The 19,555-nt window shown below is 39.4% G+C and overlaps 1 protein-coding gene across 1 annotated transcript in view; it reads right to left on the bottom strand.

Annotated features, from left to right (window-relative positions):
• The window catches only part of LOC106539805 (vomeronasal type-2 receptor 26-like), a 34,670-nt gene extending 15,361 nt beyond the window's left edge, over nt 1-19,309 (bottom strand). Inside the window, exons 1-5 of the mRNA XM_087714622.1 lie at nt 19,137-19,309; nt 17,445-17,733; nt 15,162-16,013; nt 12,779-13,006; nt 11,734-11,860 (exon numbers count right to left, since the gene is read on the bottom strand). Of these exons, the coding sequence (XP_087570748.1) occupies nt 11,734-11,860; nt 12,779-13,006; nt 15,162-16,013; nt 17,445-17,733; nt 19,137-19,309 (1,669 nt within the window). The remainder of the gene's footprint in view (nt 1-11,733; nt 11,861-12,778; nt 13,007-15,161; nt 16,014-17,444; nt 17,734-19,136) is intronic.
• Between the last annotated feature and the right edge of the window lie 246 nt (nt 19,310-19,555).

Here is a 19,555-nt window from a genome sequence, read left to right as displayed (position 1 = left end):
GCGCATGCTTTCTAGCATCTGCGCGATGCTCTAGCTGCTCCTGGAGGATCGCGCAGGCATTCTGCGCATGCGTGGAATGCGCAAAATTCAAAAAAACCAGGTAAGGAGCGGGCGCGGGTGTGCGGGCGCGCGCGGGCGCGGGGGGGGGGCTTTGCCATTCCCGGAAGTTACTTACTTCCGTGTTCGCCGACCAACCGGATCGCAGGGACCGGTGCGAACCGGTCGAAACCCAGCCCTGCTTTCATGGCAACACTGTGACTAGGCCAAATAACATTGTTAAGCTCTCTGGATAAAATCCAGCAGAAACTACTTAAGACAATCAACTTGGTGTGTTTAGAGTAGGGTGACCAGATGACCCGATTTCAGTGGGACAGTCACGATCTATAACAATTTTTCCCGCGTCCCTCCACCTTTTAAAAAAGTCCCGATTTTCTAGCTTCATGTTGAAAGCCCAGTGGATTTGCTTAAGAAATTCTAACCGGGGCAAGACAAAAGACACCCTGTCTAAATTCCCTCTCTCTCTCGCTGTCTCAGTACTTTCATTGAAGACATTAAAATGTTAAAGCAACAAAACGGACCTCCCTACCCCACCCCCGCACCGCGTTTACCTCATTTTATAAGAAAAAAAATGACCTAGTACCATAGAGCTGCAGGAAATGGCTAGAGGGGTCGCCAGTGTTACTTCCTGGATTTTCCGGAGGGGAGGGGCACGGAGGTTGGAGGACTCTCCAAGATGGTGGGAAAGTTTCAATTTGCTCAGTTCTGGTAAGTGTGCTGGGTTTTTTTCTTTTATTTTTTAATGCATTTTAAAATAATGTAGGTTTTTAAAAATGTGCAGCTGCTGTTTTTTTTATTCAAAACAATATGTGTAACACTCTGATGTGCCATGGAAAAATCATTTTAAAAAAACCCTGAAAGAACAAAAGGTTTTTTTTGGGGTATTTTCCTGATCAAAACTATAATTGTTTCTGCATGACACCCTCAATCACAAATAGCCAACTAAATAGTTCTATTTCCTTTATTGTATGTGATTACTCAAGTCCAAAAACTGAGTTAATTGGATAAACTCAGCTCCACAATTTACTAAATATACAGTTACAGGAATTTCATGTATAGTATGCTGTCTCTTAGAGTTTATTGAACATAAGAGAATAATATGAGAGGGATTTGATGTAAAATAAGCTCTTTTAATGAATTCAAAATCAACGCAGCAGACAAGACATGGGAGTGAACATAATACACACTTTAACAATTTTTTTTTCTTTTAGCCATCAAATACTGCAGCAAGTGTGTCAGTAATAATAGCAAGACAGGCATAGGATTTTCCAGCCAGGTTATTTTTACTTTTTTATGGTTTTGATGTTGTATTTAATTTTATCTGTATTAGAAGCTTATGAAGGCTGTGCAACATTTTGAGGTGATATAGAGTATGTAAAGGCATGAATACAGTAGAACCTCTGGTCACAACCATAATTCATTCCATAACTTTGGTCGCAAACTGATTTGGTCATGAATCAAACCTAATTTTGGAAATTTGGCACTTACAAAAACAATGGTGCAGAAGGGGAAATCAGCAGCAGGGGGGGGGGGGAGAATGTGAATATTTTGGTCAGAAGCGTTCGTGACCAGAGGTTCTACTGTATAACATCTTCACTTAAGACTTAAGATTCACTTAAGATATAACATCTTCACTTAAGATTCACTTAAGAACTGTGGCAAGAAAGGTGGTATAGTGACCAGAGTTACAATGGCATTGAAAAAAGTGACTGATGACCATTTTTCACACTTAGCAACCATTTTCACACTTAGCGACCGTTGCAGCATCCTCATGGTCACACGATCAAAATTTTGATGTTTGGCAAGAGATTCGTATTTATGATGGTTTCAGTGTCCTGAGGTCATATAATCACCTTTTGACAAAGTCAAACGGGGAAACCATTTGGCAAGAAAGGTAATATAGTGACCAAAGTTACAATGGCATTGAAAAAAGTGACTGATGACCATTTTTCACATTTAGTGACCATTTTCACACTTAGCAACGGTTGAAGCATCCTCATGGTCACGTGATCAAAATTTGGATGTTTAGCAACAGTTACAATTTATATTTGTAAATTGTAGTTATGTTGAAATAAAAAAAACATTACAATACTATTTTTGCATTGTATGAAAATTTTTGTTGCTCCATATAAAATTTTTAATCAACCCCACCCCCCCCCGGTCAAAGGTGTCCCTCTTTACCAATCTGAAAATCTGGTCACCTTAGTTTAGAGCAACATTATATACTATAAAAAACTCACACGATTGCCCTAAATCAACATGAAAGTACACTTACTTTTTATAACAATTATTATTTAAGGCTAGTTTTTCTCCACTTTATGTCTGCATTCTGAGGTCATGAGTATATATAACAAACAAAATTTTATGATATCATCAAGAGAGTAAAAGGATTGAAGTGAAAATGGGCTGTCCATACAGCAAGAAGATTTGATGGCAGGTCGACCAAAACAATCATAGAATGGATCTCACTTGATAAAAAGTTTCTGCAAAAGAAATCTAAAGCGAAATTAATCAACGACATTAGCAAGTATTGTGGGCTCCATTGGCAAAAGAAAGTTCAGGACTATATTGGTTGGGAAAATGTGGAAGAGGGCCTTCATCCTGCAGTGGGCTGGCAATGGCTAAAATATTGTTTTCATATATATTTATGAAAATGATGACAATTTTCCAATAATACATGGTATGTCAACATTTCTCTTGGTTTACTGTTTCTTTTCCATGACATGTTTCTTGAGCTGAGATCGATAAAAGTATTTGTGGACCCAACCTAGATTTATATCTATTCAAAATGCTCAATATAACACATCTACTATGCTGTTTAAAATCTACATTAATTTTAAATTAATCACACCTAAATACCACTGCATCCAAATTTCAGGTCATGACCATCTAACTGTAAAAATGTCTAGTTTCTTGTCAACACTATTTCATCCAGGCCAAACAACAAGCAACAAAATACAATTTCAAATCCAATAAAAGCCAGTCCACATCTTTCATTTTCATCTTGTTAAACTTTATATTTATCTTACTTTTTCCTTGAGATATAAAGTTAGATGTAGCTATTTACTAAGATCGTATTACTATCATTCTTCTTATCCTTCCTATTACCTATCTCCTCCCACTCATGTCTATAACCATGTTGTTTGTATTTTTATGATTTATACTGTTTCCTAATATGAATTGATTTCTTATTAATAAGCTATGACTATCACTAAGTGTTGTATCTTATGATTCTTGATGAATGTATTTTTTCTCTACACTAAGAACATATGCACCAAAGATAAATTCCTTGTGTGTCCAATCACACTTGGCCAATAAAGAATTCTATTCTATTCTATTCCATTCCATTATCTTTAAATAATACATCAGTTGTATGATTTATAATCAGATATTATCTGAAACTATAACATAATTATTGGCAAAATATTCATAAAGATTCTCCCCAAAAGTGACAATTTAAATTTCTTTCATCTTAGTAAGTGCTTCTTAATTTCTATCAGTCATACTAGGTAGACCAGATAAGAAATTCAAACCCAGGAACCTAATTCTACTTTACTATATATTAGCAGAATCTTGTAAGTATGAAAATAAAATTCTCCTGCTGATACTTTTACAACTCAATAATTTAGGAACAGGCCCTTCTGAATCTCTTATTCCACCCTCTGTGTAACTGTGCTCTATCCTAGCTCTTATCAGACTATTCCCTAGGCAGCAAAACTTTGCCTGGTCAAGCAATGACTTACTACATACCTACATCACCCTCCCACTCAGACTCATCTGCCTCTTTCAAGTTCTCAGGGGAAAATGGTTATGGCCTCTGTCATTCCCATCTTCTGTCAGTTAACTCCTAAAATGGCACAAGGCATTCAGTAACTCCACTGTGCCTACAGAGGTTGTTGCCACACATGTGCAGGACCTGGCTGGCTGCCTGGCTTCTCGCCCGATAGAAGCCGGCGAGACAAAAGAAGATCTTAGAAGAGCCTCCGGAGTCCGTGACAACTTTGACATAAGGTCCTGGAAGGACTGTATTTCACGGATCGAGTGGGGACTGGCATTTGAACATCAGCCATCTCCAGTCGCTTTCCTAGCTGTGGATTTGCCGAGGCCTGGAACTGGAGCTGCTTCATGGCGTAGAGGAGAGATGGCGGCGCCGCTCTGTTGAATGCTGCGTTTTAAATCTTGGATGCTTGCCTTTGATTCTATCTGAGCGGCTGCTTTTCCAACTGGAGCTGAACTCTGTTTTTTTATTTCATCTATGTGGTGAGCAGTGAGCAGGGGGGATTGGGAGATCTGTTCGATTGAGACCATCTGGAACAGAGTTCTGTGGGATTGGCGGATTTGGCGGCTGGCTGCGCGTACCGCCGCTGTGGCCATTCCCTCCACCCCCCAATGCCTTGCTCGCCCTTTCCAGCCTCTCCTCTCACCTCTCTCCTCTCGCCCTTGCGCCCCTCCGCCCCTGTCAGGTTCTGCTCGGAGCGGAGAAGGGCGGCGCCGTGCTGACATCGTCCATTGCTGAGTCAGTGAGAGGCCTGGATGCCTCCCCCTCCTTTTTTTCCATCGCAGCCTTTCGGATACCACTCCTGTCCCTCTCCATTACCGGCAAGCCTTACCATCTCCCTACCCAGCATTGATTCTCCTTCGCCTCGGCTGGGGCCATCTGCTCTGGTCATTCTATCTGCCCTCCCTCTGACTGTTTGCTGCCTGCCATAGCTCCAGTTAATTAGGTAGATTTAGTTAGGTTTAGGTTTATAGTTATAGATAGTTTAGGCATAGATTAGATATAGATTTAGGATATAGTTTAGGCATAGATTAGATATAGTTTTAGGTATAAGTACTGGAGACTGTACCATCTGTGGGTGCTCTCGGCCTTGGGGCAGGGCTAGTGGAGACCGGGGTTGGGGTCGTGGCTAGGGTTGGGGGTAGAGTTAGTGTGGGGGCTAGGGCTAAGCTATGCTGGGGTTATTAGGATTAGGCTGGTGTAGGGTTAGAATGGGTGAGTTTAGTTTGGGTTGGTGTTAGTTTTTGGTTTAGGCTTAGAATTAGGATTAGCTTTAGGTTAGGATTAGGTTTAGTAGTAGGATAAGGTTGGAGTAGGGCTAGGAGTGGTAAATGATGGCAGCCATAGGGGTCAGGACTTGGCTCTGTAGGAATTGGCGCCCTTTATCCCATCTTCTGGAACAGCTCGGGCCAGTCCCAGATGTTGGCCCCACAGACTCTCCCCCCCTGGATTCTGGACCCTGCTCAATCTCAGGGGAAGGAGAAGAACTACCCCCCGACATGGGGGCCATAAATTGTTTGTTGGATCCGGAGGACGTAGGACTGGACAGCTGCTGTGTACCAATACCGGACCCTTATCCCGTGCCCTCTCCGCTTACAGCCACTTTATATGCTACTGACTTTGGACCCGTGGCCTGGGAAGCTCTTCTAGGACTCAGAGGAGGGGAGAAGAGCGGAGCAGCTCGCCCTCCATCTGCACACCATTATCTTACATCGCACTAGCGCAGTGCTCCGCGAATTTTTTAGGAATGTAGTGTGAATGGCATGCTTGGTTAATGTTTGCACCCACTTTTTTTAAAATTCATACTGTTGTATTTTTTGTGTTTAACTTATTTTGTGGGGACTGCATGGGTGAGTGGCTGCGTGTGTATGAGAGGGTTGAGAGTATTGCCCGGTGTCTCCTCCACTGAGTGCCACTGCAGAAGTGGTAGGGGCCCAGACTTACTTCCCGTCCTAGAATGAGTGTTAAGGATTGCCTGCTGGATGGTGCGGGAGCTGTGGGAGGGGTTGTGGGGTCTACAGTAGCGGGGGAGGGCTGGAGCATTATGGTCACTATGGGGAGGGGCAGGTATGATGGGAACTTCAGGGCTGGCCATTACCGGGGAAGGAGGGTTCACTACATCACAGAGATCCCTCCTTCCGGCCCTGTTAGTTCCACTCCAGGGCCAGGTGGTGAGAATTGTCAGGGCCCTGGTCTCAGGCTGTTGTTGCTAAATGCCAGGTCTGTGGTTCACAAAGCTCCCCTTGTCTGGGACCTAATTTTAGACGAGGGGGCAGACCTGGCATGTATTACTGAGACCTGGCTGGGCCCAGAGGGAGGAGTCCCCCTCACTGAAATGTGCCCAGAAGGTTTTCAGGTGCTTCATCAGCCGCGATCCCAGGGAAGGAGTGGAGGAGTGGCTGTCATCGTCCAAGGGTCTTTAGTTCCTCGTAGGATCCCTGCTCCGGAGTTTGTCGGGTGTGAGTCCCTGTTGATGAAGCTGGACCTTGGTGGTCAAGTAGGTCTGTTGCTAACGTACCTACCTCCCAACAGCGTTTCAATAGCCCTCCCCTCGCTCCTCGAGAGAGTAGCCGAGTTGGCGGTGGAGTTCCCCAGGCTTATGGTTCTGGGGGATTTCAACCTGCCTACACTTGGTGAACGCACTGATGGGGCGCAGGAGTTCATGGCTTCCATGACAGCCATGGACTTGACCCAAGTAATTCGAGGTTCAACTCATTCAGTGGGTCACACACTTGACCTTGTATTTCTGTCGGAGCAGTGGAGATGTGATCTAGAGTTGAAGGGCATTAAAACCTTGCCCTTGTCATGGTCTGATCACTTCCTGCTGAGGCTTGACTTTCGGAGGCCAATCCCCCACTGTAGGGAGGAGGAACCAATTAGGTGGTTCTGCCCCAGGCGCCTGATGGACCCAATGGGGTTTCAGACGGCGCTTGGAGAAATACCTGACACTATCGTCAACAATCCGATGGAGTCCTTAGTCGCTGCTTGGAATATAGTGGCGGCAGGGGCTCTAAACCGGATTGCGCCTTTGCGACCTCTCCGAGGCGGCGGATCCAGGAGGGCTCCTTGGTTCACCGAGGAACTCCGGGAGATGAAACGCCAAAAGAGACGCCTAGAGCACCGCTGGAGGGCCAGTAAAACTGAGTCAGACCGAGCACTGATGAGAGCCTTTATTAGAGCCAATCTCGTGGCAATACGGGTGGCGAAATGTTCGCATTTTGCCGCCCTTATTGCATCCACTGAATCGCGCCCAGCCACCTTGTTTAGAATAACCCGCTCCCTCTTGAAAGGGAGGGATGTGGGTGACCCTCTACAGGGTAGAGCTGAGGAATTTGTTCAGTATTTGAAGGATAAAGTCGCTCGGATTCGGACAGAGCTGGACTCCAATTGCACGATACCAGCCGAGGTACCGGGGGAGGGTCTTGAGCATGCTTTATGGATTGAGTTTCAACGGGCTTCTCCTGTTGAAGTGTACAAGGCCATGGGAGCGGTGAGTGCCTCCACTTGTATACTGGACCCGTGTCCCTCCTGGCTGGTCTCGACCAGCCAGGGAGGTGACACATGGCTGGATCCAAACGATTGTGAACACCTCTCTCCGAGAGGGAATCTTCCCACCCCTCCTAAAGGATGCGGTGGTGAGACCCCTCCTGAAGAAATCGTCTTTGGACCCAGCCATCTTGAGCAACTATCGTCCAGTCTCCAACCTTCCCTTTGTAGGAAAGGTTGTTGAGAAAGTGGTGGCCTCGCAACTCCGACGGTCCTTGGATGAAGCCGATTATCTAGACTCTTTTCAGTCGGGTTTCAGGCCTGGTTACAGCATGGAAACTGCTTTGGTCGCGCTGATCGATGATCTCTGGCGGGCCAGGGATAGGGGTCACCCCTCTTTCCTTGTGCTTCTTGACCTCTCAGCGGCTTTCGATACCATCGACCATGGTATCCTTCTGCGACGGTTGCGAGAGGTGGGGGTGGGAGGCACCGTTTTGCGGTGGTTCTCCTCCTACCTCTCGGACAGGTCGCAGTCGGTGTTGGTCGTAGGGCAGAGATCGACCCCAAGGCCCCTCAAGTATGGGGTGCCGCAGGGTTCGGTCCTGTCCCCCCTCCTATTTAACATCTACATGAAGCCGCTGGGTGAAATCATACGCCGGCACGGGATTAAGTATCACCAATATGCAGACAATACGCAGCTGTATCTGTCTGCCCCGTGCCAACTCAGTGAAGCAGTAGAAGTGATGTGCCAGTGCCTGGAGGTTGTTAGAGTCTGGATGGGAGCAAACAAGTTGGCACTCAATCCAGACAAGACCGAGTGGCTTCTGATGTTCCCTCCCAAAGATTGTCCAACTGTTCCATCTCTCAGGCTGGGGGGTGAAATTATATGCAGAGAGGGTTCGCAATTTGGGAGTCCTCCTGGACCCACAGCTGACTCTAGAACACCATCTGTCGGCTGTGACCAGGGGGACCTTTGCCCAGGTTCGCCTGGTGCACCAATTGCGACCCTACCTGGATCGGGGGGCCCTTCAGACAGTCACTCACGCCCTCGTGACCTCAAGACTGGATTATTGTAATGCGCTCTACATGGGGCTGCCCTTGAAGAGTGTTCGAAGACTCCAATTAGTCCAGAATGCAGCCACGCGAGCGATTGTGGGTACACCAAGGTACACCCACGTTACACCTATCCTCCGCAAGCTGCACTGGCTACCTATTAGTCTCCGAATCCGCTTCAAGGTGCTGGTCACTACCTATAAAGCCCTACATGGCATCGGACCTGGGTACCTTAGAGACCGCCTCCTGCCGATTACCTCTCTCAGACCAATTAGATCGCACAGGCTGGGTCTCCTCCGGATTCCATCTGCCAGCCAATGTCGGCTGGCAACTCCCCGGGGGAGAGCCTTTTCTGTTGCAGCTCCGGCCCTCTGGAACGAGCTCCCTGTTGAGATCCAGATTCTTACTACCCTCCCGGCCTTCCGCAAAGCCACCAAGTCCTGGCTGTTCCAGCAGGCTGGGGGAGCTGAGAAGCATCTACCTCCATAGAAATTGTGAATGTTGGTTTTGTTTTTAATATGTTTTCTTTGTCTTGTTCCCCTCTCTCCCTTGTCTTTTGTGAGCCGTCCGGAGTCCTCCGGGAGTGGGCAGCATACAAGACAAATAAATAATAATAATAATAATAATAATAATAATAATAATAATAATAATAATAATAATCTGATTGTCTCACTCAACCCCCAGCCCCCAAGTATCTTGGTTATTTCTCAAGCCTTCTATTTGGTTGCTTCCATCTTCCGCAATGTGATATACCTAGGGTGTCATCTATCTCATAGAAAAAGTCATTTTGCTCATCTTGGTCAGTACCTAAGTCCTGGAAGATTAGTAGTTACTAAGAATGGGTTTTGTTTGGGTATTGGTTGTGAAAGCAGTGCACCAATTGTAGTACATGTACATCCATTGCTGCCTAGCATGGCTTCTCAAACTCTAGGTAACTTTCCAGTGTATCGAGTATTCAAGTCATTTCTGTCTGTGTTTAGCACCACCTTCACCTTGCACTTTTCCTCCCTCATCCATATGGGAAAAGGAAGACATCTGTGAACTCAGAATTCAGGGTACCACCACTTGCAGAAGTGAAGAGCAGTGGAATACATAGTGAACTTTCATTGATGCTGGCAATTTTAAATCAAATTCTACTGGGTTTATTTGCTTAGCAATTGGGAAAGGACCCATACATGTTGAATTTATTTTCTTAGACAGTTTTGTGGAAGTCACACACGCACAAAACATCATATTCTCTTTTGCATATCTTTGTCATTTTTTACTGTCAGCACACTGGCACACATTAAAAGTGAAATTCTGTTGCCTACTCTCAAAGAAAAATATACAGTATTTCTATCCATACCCATAGATACAACACATATACCCATGCCATTACATACAGGAGAGAGAGGGGGTAAGGGGGAGGGAGGGAGCGGGAGAGAGAGAGGGAGAGGGAGGGAGGGAGAATATTGATGCTGTACGGAACAAAACTGTAACTGAATCATTATTGCATTTTAGAAAGATGGAATCTGTATGTATCTTTCTATGTATTGAGATGGTCTGTATTTATTTTGTTAATATTTATCTGTTTAACAAGCTCAATATTTTTCAAGACTTCACTAAAAGAGGTCATATTACATACAGTACACACACACACACACACACACACACACACACACAGAGAGAGAGAGAGAGAGAGAGAGAGAGAGAGAGAGAGTATAAAGAGAGAGTTTGAGAGTTCACAAGGTTGATGCTGTATGGAACAAAACTGTAATTGAATCATTATTTTTCTTAGTAAGATGGAATAAATATATGTATGTATCTTTCTACATATTGAGATGGTCTGTATTTATTTTGTTAAACTATATTTATCTGTTTAACAAGCTCAATATTTGCCAAGACTTCACTAAAAGAGGTCACATGCCAGGAATCCCTACAAAGAAGGTACATTCTGATTCTGTAAATAGGTTTGAGAGGGCTATAAAGCATTGTGAAGCAGTGTATGAGTTTAAATGCTATTGCTACTGCGATTTCTATTTCTATTCTGTTCACAGTTGTATTAACTGGGAAATACAATTCCAGCAATATCTCCAATATAAACTTGGAAAATATACAGCATTGACAAAGCTAACAACATATATTCACAACATAAGTTTAACCAAAATCAAGCAAGGATGGCTTCCATATACTAAATATATCAATACATTAGAGCAAATACTAATAGTTACAGTTTGGCTTGTAAGATATAAATGTTTATAAACACTGTAAATCATGTGAAAATTTTACAGAATATCGGTAAAAACCTTTCACTCACATTAAAGATTTAATTTATCTGAATTATCACAATTACTAGTTTTGTATAAGCAAATGGATTCAGCTATTTTCTACATTTTATAATATTTTCTAATACAATATAACAATTAACAAGAAAAATATCTACAAAAAACCCACAAGGTGCATTCTGTTTAAATGGTGTTCTTTCTAGTTCAGCTGATCCTTGTTTCCTATCTACATATGTATCTAGGTTACAAGACTAAATGCATCATAACACTGTCCTTTTTAAATAAACATCCTAGTAACACATATACTCCTGATCTACTTATCAAAGAAACAGAGAAACAGAGTAGCTAATTTTAAAAGCTTTTTACAATCAATTGTTGATTTCTACAAATATTACTGATATTTATTCAAATAAAATCATAACATGTGAAAATACTATTCTACAACTTGCTTTATACTCTACCTATATAGGACAACAAAGACCAATAGATAATCCTACTACATTTAATATTTAATATTTAGTATTAAATTTAATATTAAATATTCCACTAAAAATGAGCAGAAAATTTTCTTTTTTACTAAATAAGTTGCTAATTGGGGCTTACCAGGGGTTGTGACTCTAAATTTTATATATATAGGGGGGCATGGGCACTCGTGTGCGTGCATACACATACATGCATACATACATACATACATACATACATACATACATACATACACACACATACAGACACACACAGTAAATCACATCAATGTAGTTTTGTTCTTTTTTAATGAAAAATGGTATATATATATTAAATATATCAATAAACAAGTAAATGTGTTTATAGAATATGTAATTTATATCATTGTCATGTTGATGTGGCAAGGATATTTACATAAGAAATGTAACTCCAGAGCCCCCAATTAATGTAATGCCACCAGGTTTTAAACTCTTTGCTTTTAAACTCTGCTTTGCTGTCAAATAATGAGGAATTCCTTATTTTACTGATATTCTGGTGAAAAATGGAAGTCTATAATGTAGTTTGTATATATGGATCTGCCTTCTATGTCCTTTATAACCATAAGATTAACTGCTTTCATAAATCTATTATTACCCTTTTGTTTTGAAATTTTCTCTTCAGGGCATGGAAGGCAATCATAGCAGCAAAATGGCTTCCCCTCCTGTTTCTTCCTGAAATAACCAGGGAGGCAGCTCTCAGTACACGCTGAAATAGGTAATGTCTGCCCAATAAATAAAATAAGAAAGAAAATATTAGCATTCAATCCAATATTTAGAAAAAAAAAGTAAAATCATGGTGAACTGATATTTAGCAAATATAGGATAATTTTAAGGATATTTTCTTGTTCTTCAAAATCATAAATATCAAAACTATGCAAGATTGGATTATATCTGCTGCTCAACAACTTGTTTAAATAACTTGGTTACTTATACTTTGTGAAACATTTTAAATTCAAATCATGCATTAATTCTATACATATTTCAGTGAAATTCATCCAAATCTCCAGACATTTCTTATTTTTGGATTATATGGACATTATACACAAAATTAATGAATTCATTGTGATTTTTTTTCTATTTTAGAAATTAGGCTCAATTTGATCAGACAATCTCTCTAAACTTTGTATACTTATAAGCTTCTTGTAAAGTATTAGAGAAATAAAAATTAAGATAGTGAACATATTTTTTTTGCTCTGCATCTTTTGTATGCCTAACCTAAGAAATAAAATGCATTGAGTATATAAAACTTTGCAAAATAATTTGCTATCAGACACAAGTATTTTCAATCAATAGCAACACTAAAATGATTTAGGTATATACAAATTACACTATCCATTACAATACTGTGTGTATGAAAATAGAAGTGATGATGTTATATAGTTGGGTAATGAAACATCTGCAAGAAAACATGTAAGATCAGAGAACACCAAGAAGCCCTCATTTCAACCGTGAATTACAAATATTCTCATGTGTGTGTGTGTGTTTGTGTGTGTGTATGTACATTATTCCCATTTCTAGACATTCACATCAATTGATAGAATACTGTAAGTCTACAATATTATTTTTGTGTTAAATTAAATGTGGTTATTATTTAGATATCATCTCACATTCAAGCAAAATTATCTACATTCAGAACCTACTTGGTTGAAAGTGCTGTGCCAGGTGATGGCTTCCTCATGGATGGTGAACATTTGGTCTTCAGCAGCCCAGGGATCCAACTTTCCAACTTTCACTCGATGAAAGGACTGGTTGGGGAAAGTAATCCAGTTCTCAATATCCAGTCCTGAAATCAATTCTCCATTTTGGTCAAAATAAATTTTATCTCCAACATTATTGTTAAATGAGAGCCTTTTCAAAAAAAAGTGAAGCTGAATATAGAAAAAAAATGGGCATTTTTTAAAACAAAAATGTGACTACAGTTAATATATAGAAGCAGTTAATACTGTATGCATTCCTTTCATTCAAATCAGGACTTAATCCAGTCAACTACTTGGTTAAAAAGAAACAGGTACAGAAAAACTTTTATACTGATATATGAGTTGCCTGAACATGATGAGCTGGACAAAGACTGACATCTCTGACAGAGGCACTGAAGTTGGTGAACATGGCCAAGGTTTTCCATATTGTTTTGGTCAATTTCTTTGTGTGTGTGTGTGTAAGTTTATTCTTCATCTTTTAAACTTGTTTCTAATTCATAAACAGTTCTATACTATTTTCATGTAGATAGGTACTTATTTGTTATGTATATAATTTTGAAACTAATTTGCCTATTTGTAAATGAGTTTTATCAGTCTGTCAAATATAACTATATAATTTTCTTTAATATTGCCATTTAATGCATTACCTATTTCAGAATAGATAAAAGGAAGACTAAAACTGAGTTATTTATTCACTTAAACTGAACCTGTTTCCCTAGTAAATCCTATTCTTGGTTTAAATTCTTCTCTGATACTTGTGAATAGCAGTTTAGAAGCCTCACTGGATTGCAAATAGTGTGAAGTTGCCAAAGCTACAGAAAATTGCTTTAATGAAATGGAGAAAGAATGCACAGGAGGAGGCAGAAGAGTTCAGTAATCAATTTCCTTCAGACTTTGACTTGCAATCAAATTCTGGGTACATTATGAAAACCATTTTCAAAGCTGCTTTGTTCATATGAACATCAGAAATATGATTTGAGATTTTAAAATTACAGTCCTTTTTTCCTTACATACAAATAAAACTGCAATATCTTAAGAATTCATGCAGAGATTTACAGTACTGTGTGTATCCAACCACCTTAATGACAATTCATTTTGGTTCCCTTTGTCTGGCATGTAAGCATTAACCGTAGAATTTAGCACTCTAGAGCAGTAGCCCCATTTGTGGCACCAGGGACCAGTTCCATGGAGAGAGGTTTTTCGGTGGACCAGAGGGATTGTGGTTTTGTATGCTGCCTGCTTTCCATAGGTGAAGCTTTGCTTCTTTGTGTGTCCCATTTTCTGGAATGCCAGTCCATGGACCTGGGTTGGAAGGCCCTGATCTAAAGTACCTCCTCCCATGCCACAAATTGCTTGGCTTTCAATCTGTAACATTTATCAGGATCCTTTACATGTAGGTGGCAGTGGTGACAGCTTCTTCCAAATATTTTCTTATTAGTACTAAACCCTATAGAATCCTTCTCATCTTTTATAGAGCAATTTTTCCTTTCTCTACTGTTCCATTGGGATGTGGCATATAGGACACACTAGGCTGCTATAAATCCCTTCCTTTTTGTGGTATTCATGTTTTCTGCTGTACATTTATACCTATATCCTCAGGAAACCCTAATCCAAAGGTTCCCAGTATCTATGTTACTCACAAGTCACACATACATGTACCTTGGTTTTTTTGCTTGCTCATCAAATAACAAAAGATAAATATACCATATTTTTGGGAGTATAAGATGCACCTTTTTCCCTCAAAAAAGAGGCTGAAAATCTGGGTGTGTCTTATACACTGAATACAGCATTTTTTTCTTCTTGAAAACCCACCTCCTTGACCAAAATGGCCACGCAGAGCCTCTAGGAAGCTTTTAGAGAACTCCTGGGGGGCTGGGAAGGGCAGAAATGAGCAAAAAAAAACGGCCAGTTTTTTGCTTAATTTTACCACCACCCCGAGCCCCGAGGAGCACTCTATAAGCTTCCTAAAGGCTATCCATGCCCTCTTTTTAATGAAAAACAGCCTCATTTTCATAGAAAATGGGCTGTTATTGCTCATTTTTGCCCCCACTCCCTCAGGAGCACTCTGCAAGCACCCTAAAGGCTATTCGTGCCTTTTTTTGGGGGGGGGAACGGGCCCATTTTCATAAAAAATGGGCCATTCTTGGGAGGTTTACAGAGTGCAATTTTTTTTATTTGCCTTTTTAAAACCTTGGCACATCTTATACTGAGGTGCATCTTATACTCCAAAAATATGGTAATCATCTGTAAAAGTCAACATGTATCTGTTTACAATCAGTGTCAGTGGAAATTAAGTCCGAGCATTTTCAACTCTTTACAAAATTACCTGCGATGGTTGTGGATCATGGAGATTCAGTGTCCTGCCACTCAATATTCTCCTGTGTGGTTGTTTGGCCAACTGCATGGCATGTAAAGCATGTGCCACAGCATACACTGCATTGTATATACTGTAACTATGACTGGTCATCCTCATTTCAAAAAAAGCCCCAGGAAGGGTCTCCAGTTTCTCCTTCCCACTGCAGACACCCTCAGTTTCCTCATTTGAAGAAGGTGTTGAAAATACACAGCCAAATGCATGCTCCCAAACATCTTTTATGAAACCATCTTGGTGAGAGAATAAAGTGTGGTTTCTTGTCTGAAGAAAATGCTGAAATCCTTCAACATCATTTGAAGAAGTTGCAAAAGACAGAGTGCCTTGAAGGATTTGGATATCCCAGGTCCTTTGATAAAAGAATGAGGCAAGACCCATTTGATTGGTCACAATCCATACCTTACCTTTAGGTTTTATAGATAGTGATTCCATTTCAGGTACATATAACAACCATCTCAAATGTAGAACATAGTTATCATTGATTATCACAGCATTAGCTTTACTGTTCATAAAAACATAGAAGGTTTCCACAAGCCATTTGAGTCCATCAGACACATTGTTGATATAAATTGGCTTGAGTTGCTCTAAGAAGGCAATGCAGATGCCATAGAGAGCAAACTCTGAAAAAATTAAGTTCTCAAAATTTGGTCCACCATGTCCCTTTACTAGGATCCCAATCCAAGTCCACTGGAAGTGCAAAAGTAGTTGAAGAATTCCCCTAAAACTGAATTCCTCATCTGGAACCATATGGTAGTAGAAAGGGATATCAGTTTTACCTTCCATACTTGGAGTAGGGCCATATAGGAACTATAGAAATAAAAATTAGATAGGAAAATGAAAAAAAGAAGAAATTGTCTAACAAAAGAAAATGTTTAAAAATTTTTAAATAAAAGAACTCTGAAATATCTCATTATTTTGTGCACAATATATTTCTGGAAATCAGAGCTCCTGGTGTCACAGTGGAGTTAGGCAAAAACTAGTCTACACCCACAGGTAGTTACTAAAGATTAACCGATTTCATTGTATTTAAGTACAATGACAATAAAGATTATACTTTATTAGCTGGTAATTGTGTTGCCACAATTGTACAATTTTATGAATTCCAATCACTTTTTCACAAACTGAATATTTTTCTTTCTTCTATAGTGGAAATAATGTTTCTGTGAAATGTTTTTTTAACAACATAGAATTTATAAGCTCATTTTGTCAAATTTACCTGCACTCATGAATAATTTATGTATGAAGCTTTCCATTGTGGAAGAAATATAAAATTATGTGCTTTCTTGATATAGTATTATCTTCAGAATTTGTTTTTATGAAATTCCTAAAAGTAAGATTTAGGCTTGACTCCTTCTCTCCCTCCCTCTCACCCTCCCTCCCTTCCTTTTACAGTATGGCACAAAGAAATATAGCATAATATTAAATAACTATGTCATGTTTTTAAAAATCAACTATACAAACAACACAGAAAGTTTTATGAGGTTATATACAAAGATTGAAATATACATTGGAGAAGTACTCTGTGTTCATTATTTTCTAGTGAGTTTGGAACACTAAAAATTCCAAATTGGTGGAGAGGTTCAGTAGGGCTTTATCCTTATTCTGATTCAATGCCCTCCCAACAACCATTACTGAAAGAGATACCAAAACACCCCTTTTGTCCATGGGATGGAGGAATACGGTTGAATTGTAATAATGGGATGTTATTGCCCCATTTTAGCAGATATTTGCCAGGAATCTCCATTCTTTATTAAATAACCTGGTTGTTCTGACTTGTTTTAATATTAAATTGATATTATCAGATCAATTTGATTTTATTTCCTTTATCAGAGTTAAATAGTTTTAAATTTTGTACATAATATCTCAGTGTCTGTTTTAATCCTTTTATAATATTTTAGAAAAAAAATATAATTATTTGTTATCCTAATTAATTCTGATGTTTCATCTGCTAGTTTATGATTGAATGAAGATTGATTACAATAATATTGAAGCTTTTTTCCAACTTGCATCGGACAACTACAGAAATCCAAATTTCAGGGCTTATTAATGGTTAAGTTTTGAAACTGATCTATCATATCAAATTCTGAAACTGAATTCACATTGATTTGTGTTTCATAAATACATATAATTAAATATAGTTTACAGAAATATATATATGAAAATAAAAAAAAATAAGGTCTTGAAATCCCCCCTCTCAAAAAAGCAAGGTGTGGACAATTTATCATTAATGCATCTTACCTGTGGAACTTTGTACATGCCTAAAATATCTGCCATATCGAAAGATATTGCAGGTTCGATAGCCCCAACAACTGATATGAGTTTGTTCTTGAAGCCACACTTGTAGTTGGGAATGAATTGGTTCTGACCGGAGAAAAGCTCCATTGTGGCATGATATGTGTACTCCCCACCATAAGTCTCATAGATTCTGAAGCCCAAGGTGATGTTAGATAATAGCTGGAAGTCTTCATTGATCTTCTTCACAGCAAATATCAAGGCCAAAATATGCTGATAATACTTGGTAAGGATTCTGTAATGGGAATTAGATGCTACATCAAATGAAATTCTACACCTAAAAAGGCGGTGAAACTCACTTTCTTCAAAATAGTGTCTTAGGCAGCAATAATCACTTTTTCATGTAACCTAATTAATGAATTGGCATTCTGTTTAGATATTGTTTTTAGGAGAATAATCACTGAGTTTTCTTGGGTTCAGTTTGTAGAGATTTTCAGTCATCCAGGTCATGTTGTCCCAAAGGTGCTTTTTCAGGAGGCAACTGGACTTTCTTGGGTTTTTTTGGGATGCAGTCCACTATTTTAAAGAAATTTTGCATATATGAAACTGAACACAGTGATTACCCTACATGTAAAATGAATATGTATTGTAAAAATATATTGAGGAGTACAATTGGATTAGTTATTTTTTATTTTCCTGGAGAAGGAGTCATTTTAATGAATGAAATGGAAAAAAAGGGGGGAGCATTTTGAATTTATCCTTCTTTAATTTCTCCATTGGAGTCATGCTGGTTTAACAGTTGAAGATGCTGAGCTTGTCAGCTGGAAAACTGACATCTTGGATTCAAGACCCAAGTATCGCATAACAGGATGAGCTCCTGCAGCAGTTCAACCTAGCAGTTCAAAAGCATGCAAATGTTAGTAGATAAATAAAGTGGCACCCTTCCATGTTGTATAGCCATGCTAGCCAAATGAGCACAGAAAATGTCTTAATGCAATAGTGATTCCGTCAACTAAGAAATAGAGATGAGCATTGCCCCTGAGAGTTGGACATGATAAGATAGGAGAAACCTTTACTTTTATCATCTCCTCCAAGATTATATATATCTTGCTGAAGCCACAGCAACACTGAAATTTACAGCATCAACCAAGTATGCCAAACTGAATGAATAACTGTTCATGGTGGTATAAATATGCTTTGCTAAATTTAGTTGTTAAAACTTGCTAGAAGGAAAATTTAGGAGGAAAATAATGCTTATTTTATTAATTAACACTAAGGAGAAGACATCATCCACCCACCCCAAGAACATTTTCTTGTACTTTTCACTGAAGCAAATTATATTATATCTCAAAATAAATAGTATTATTCTTATGTTTATATATAATCATGCTAACTCTCACCTCAAAGAGACAACAGCTTCTATATCATCAAGATCTACTTATTTTAAAAAGTTGAATATTTAGTTTGAAACACCCCCCCCTTTGATTTAAGGAATATGCATTATAGCTGTGCATTTTTTTATAGAGCACAAAGATATAATTATTTGAGCAGTACCAATACTGTATCTGTAGCAATACATCTATTTGTGATTCATAACATGAAACATCATAATATGGCATCTAGTGTGATATAGCTATCATCATCATCATCATCATCATCATCATCATCATCATCATCATTATCATCATCATATCTTACAGGGGTTCACCAACAGTTGAATGATTAGGGTCTTCTTCAAAGTTTTGTACATCTTTAGGCACGAAGATAAACGAACTAATGCCACCAATAATTAAGTCACCTGGTTGAAAATAATTATGAACAATCGGGATAGGATTTCTGATTCTGCATTTTATTTCACCCTGGTAAGTCATATGTGGCAAAAAAAGTAACAGCAGATTCAATACAATCATGTTAAAAATTGATTTCAGTTGAAAGTTTCTCTCATTTCCATAAAAAGCTTCAATCTCAATAGAAATAATTTGAACTGAATCATTCTGTATTCTTCAGATAACTCCCATTCTGTTTTGAACCTTAGAATAAAAGTGATTCAGAGACTATGTTGATAGTGATCTTAGGCAATGCTAAAGAAGAGTATTTTAAAAAACACATGAAATATT

The sequence above is a fragment of the Thamnophis sirtalis genome, unplaced genomic scaffold (assembly GCF_051295495.1).
Source record: "Thamnophis sirtalis isolate CommonGarterSnake01/CBP01778 unplaced genomic scaffold, rThaSir2_p1.2 scaffold_4, whole genome shotgun sequence".
Taxonomy (NCBI): Eukaryota; Metazoa; Chordata; class Lepidosauria; order Squamata; family Natricidae; genus Thamnophis; species Thamnophis sirtalis.
This window is presented reverse-complemented; position numbering and strand designations above follow the sequence as displayed.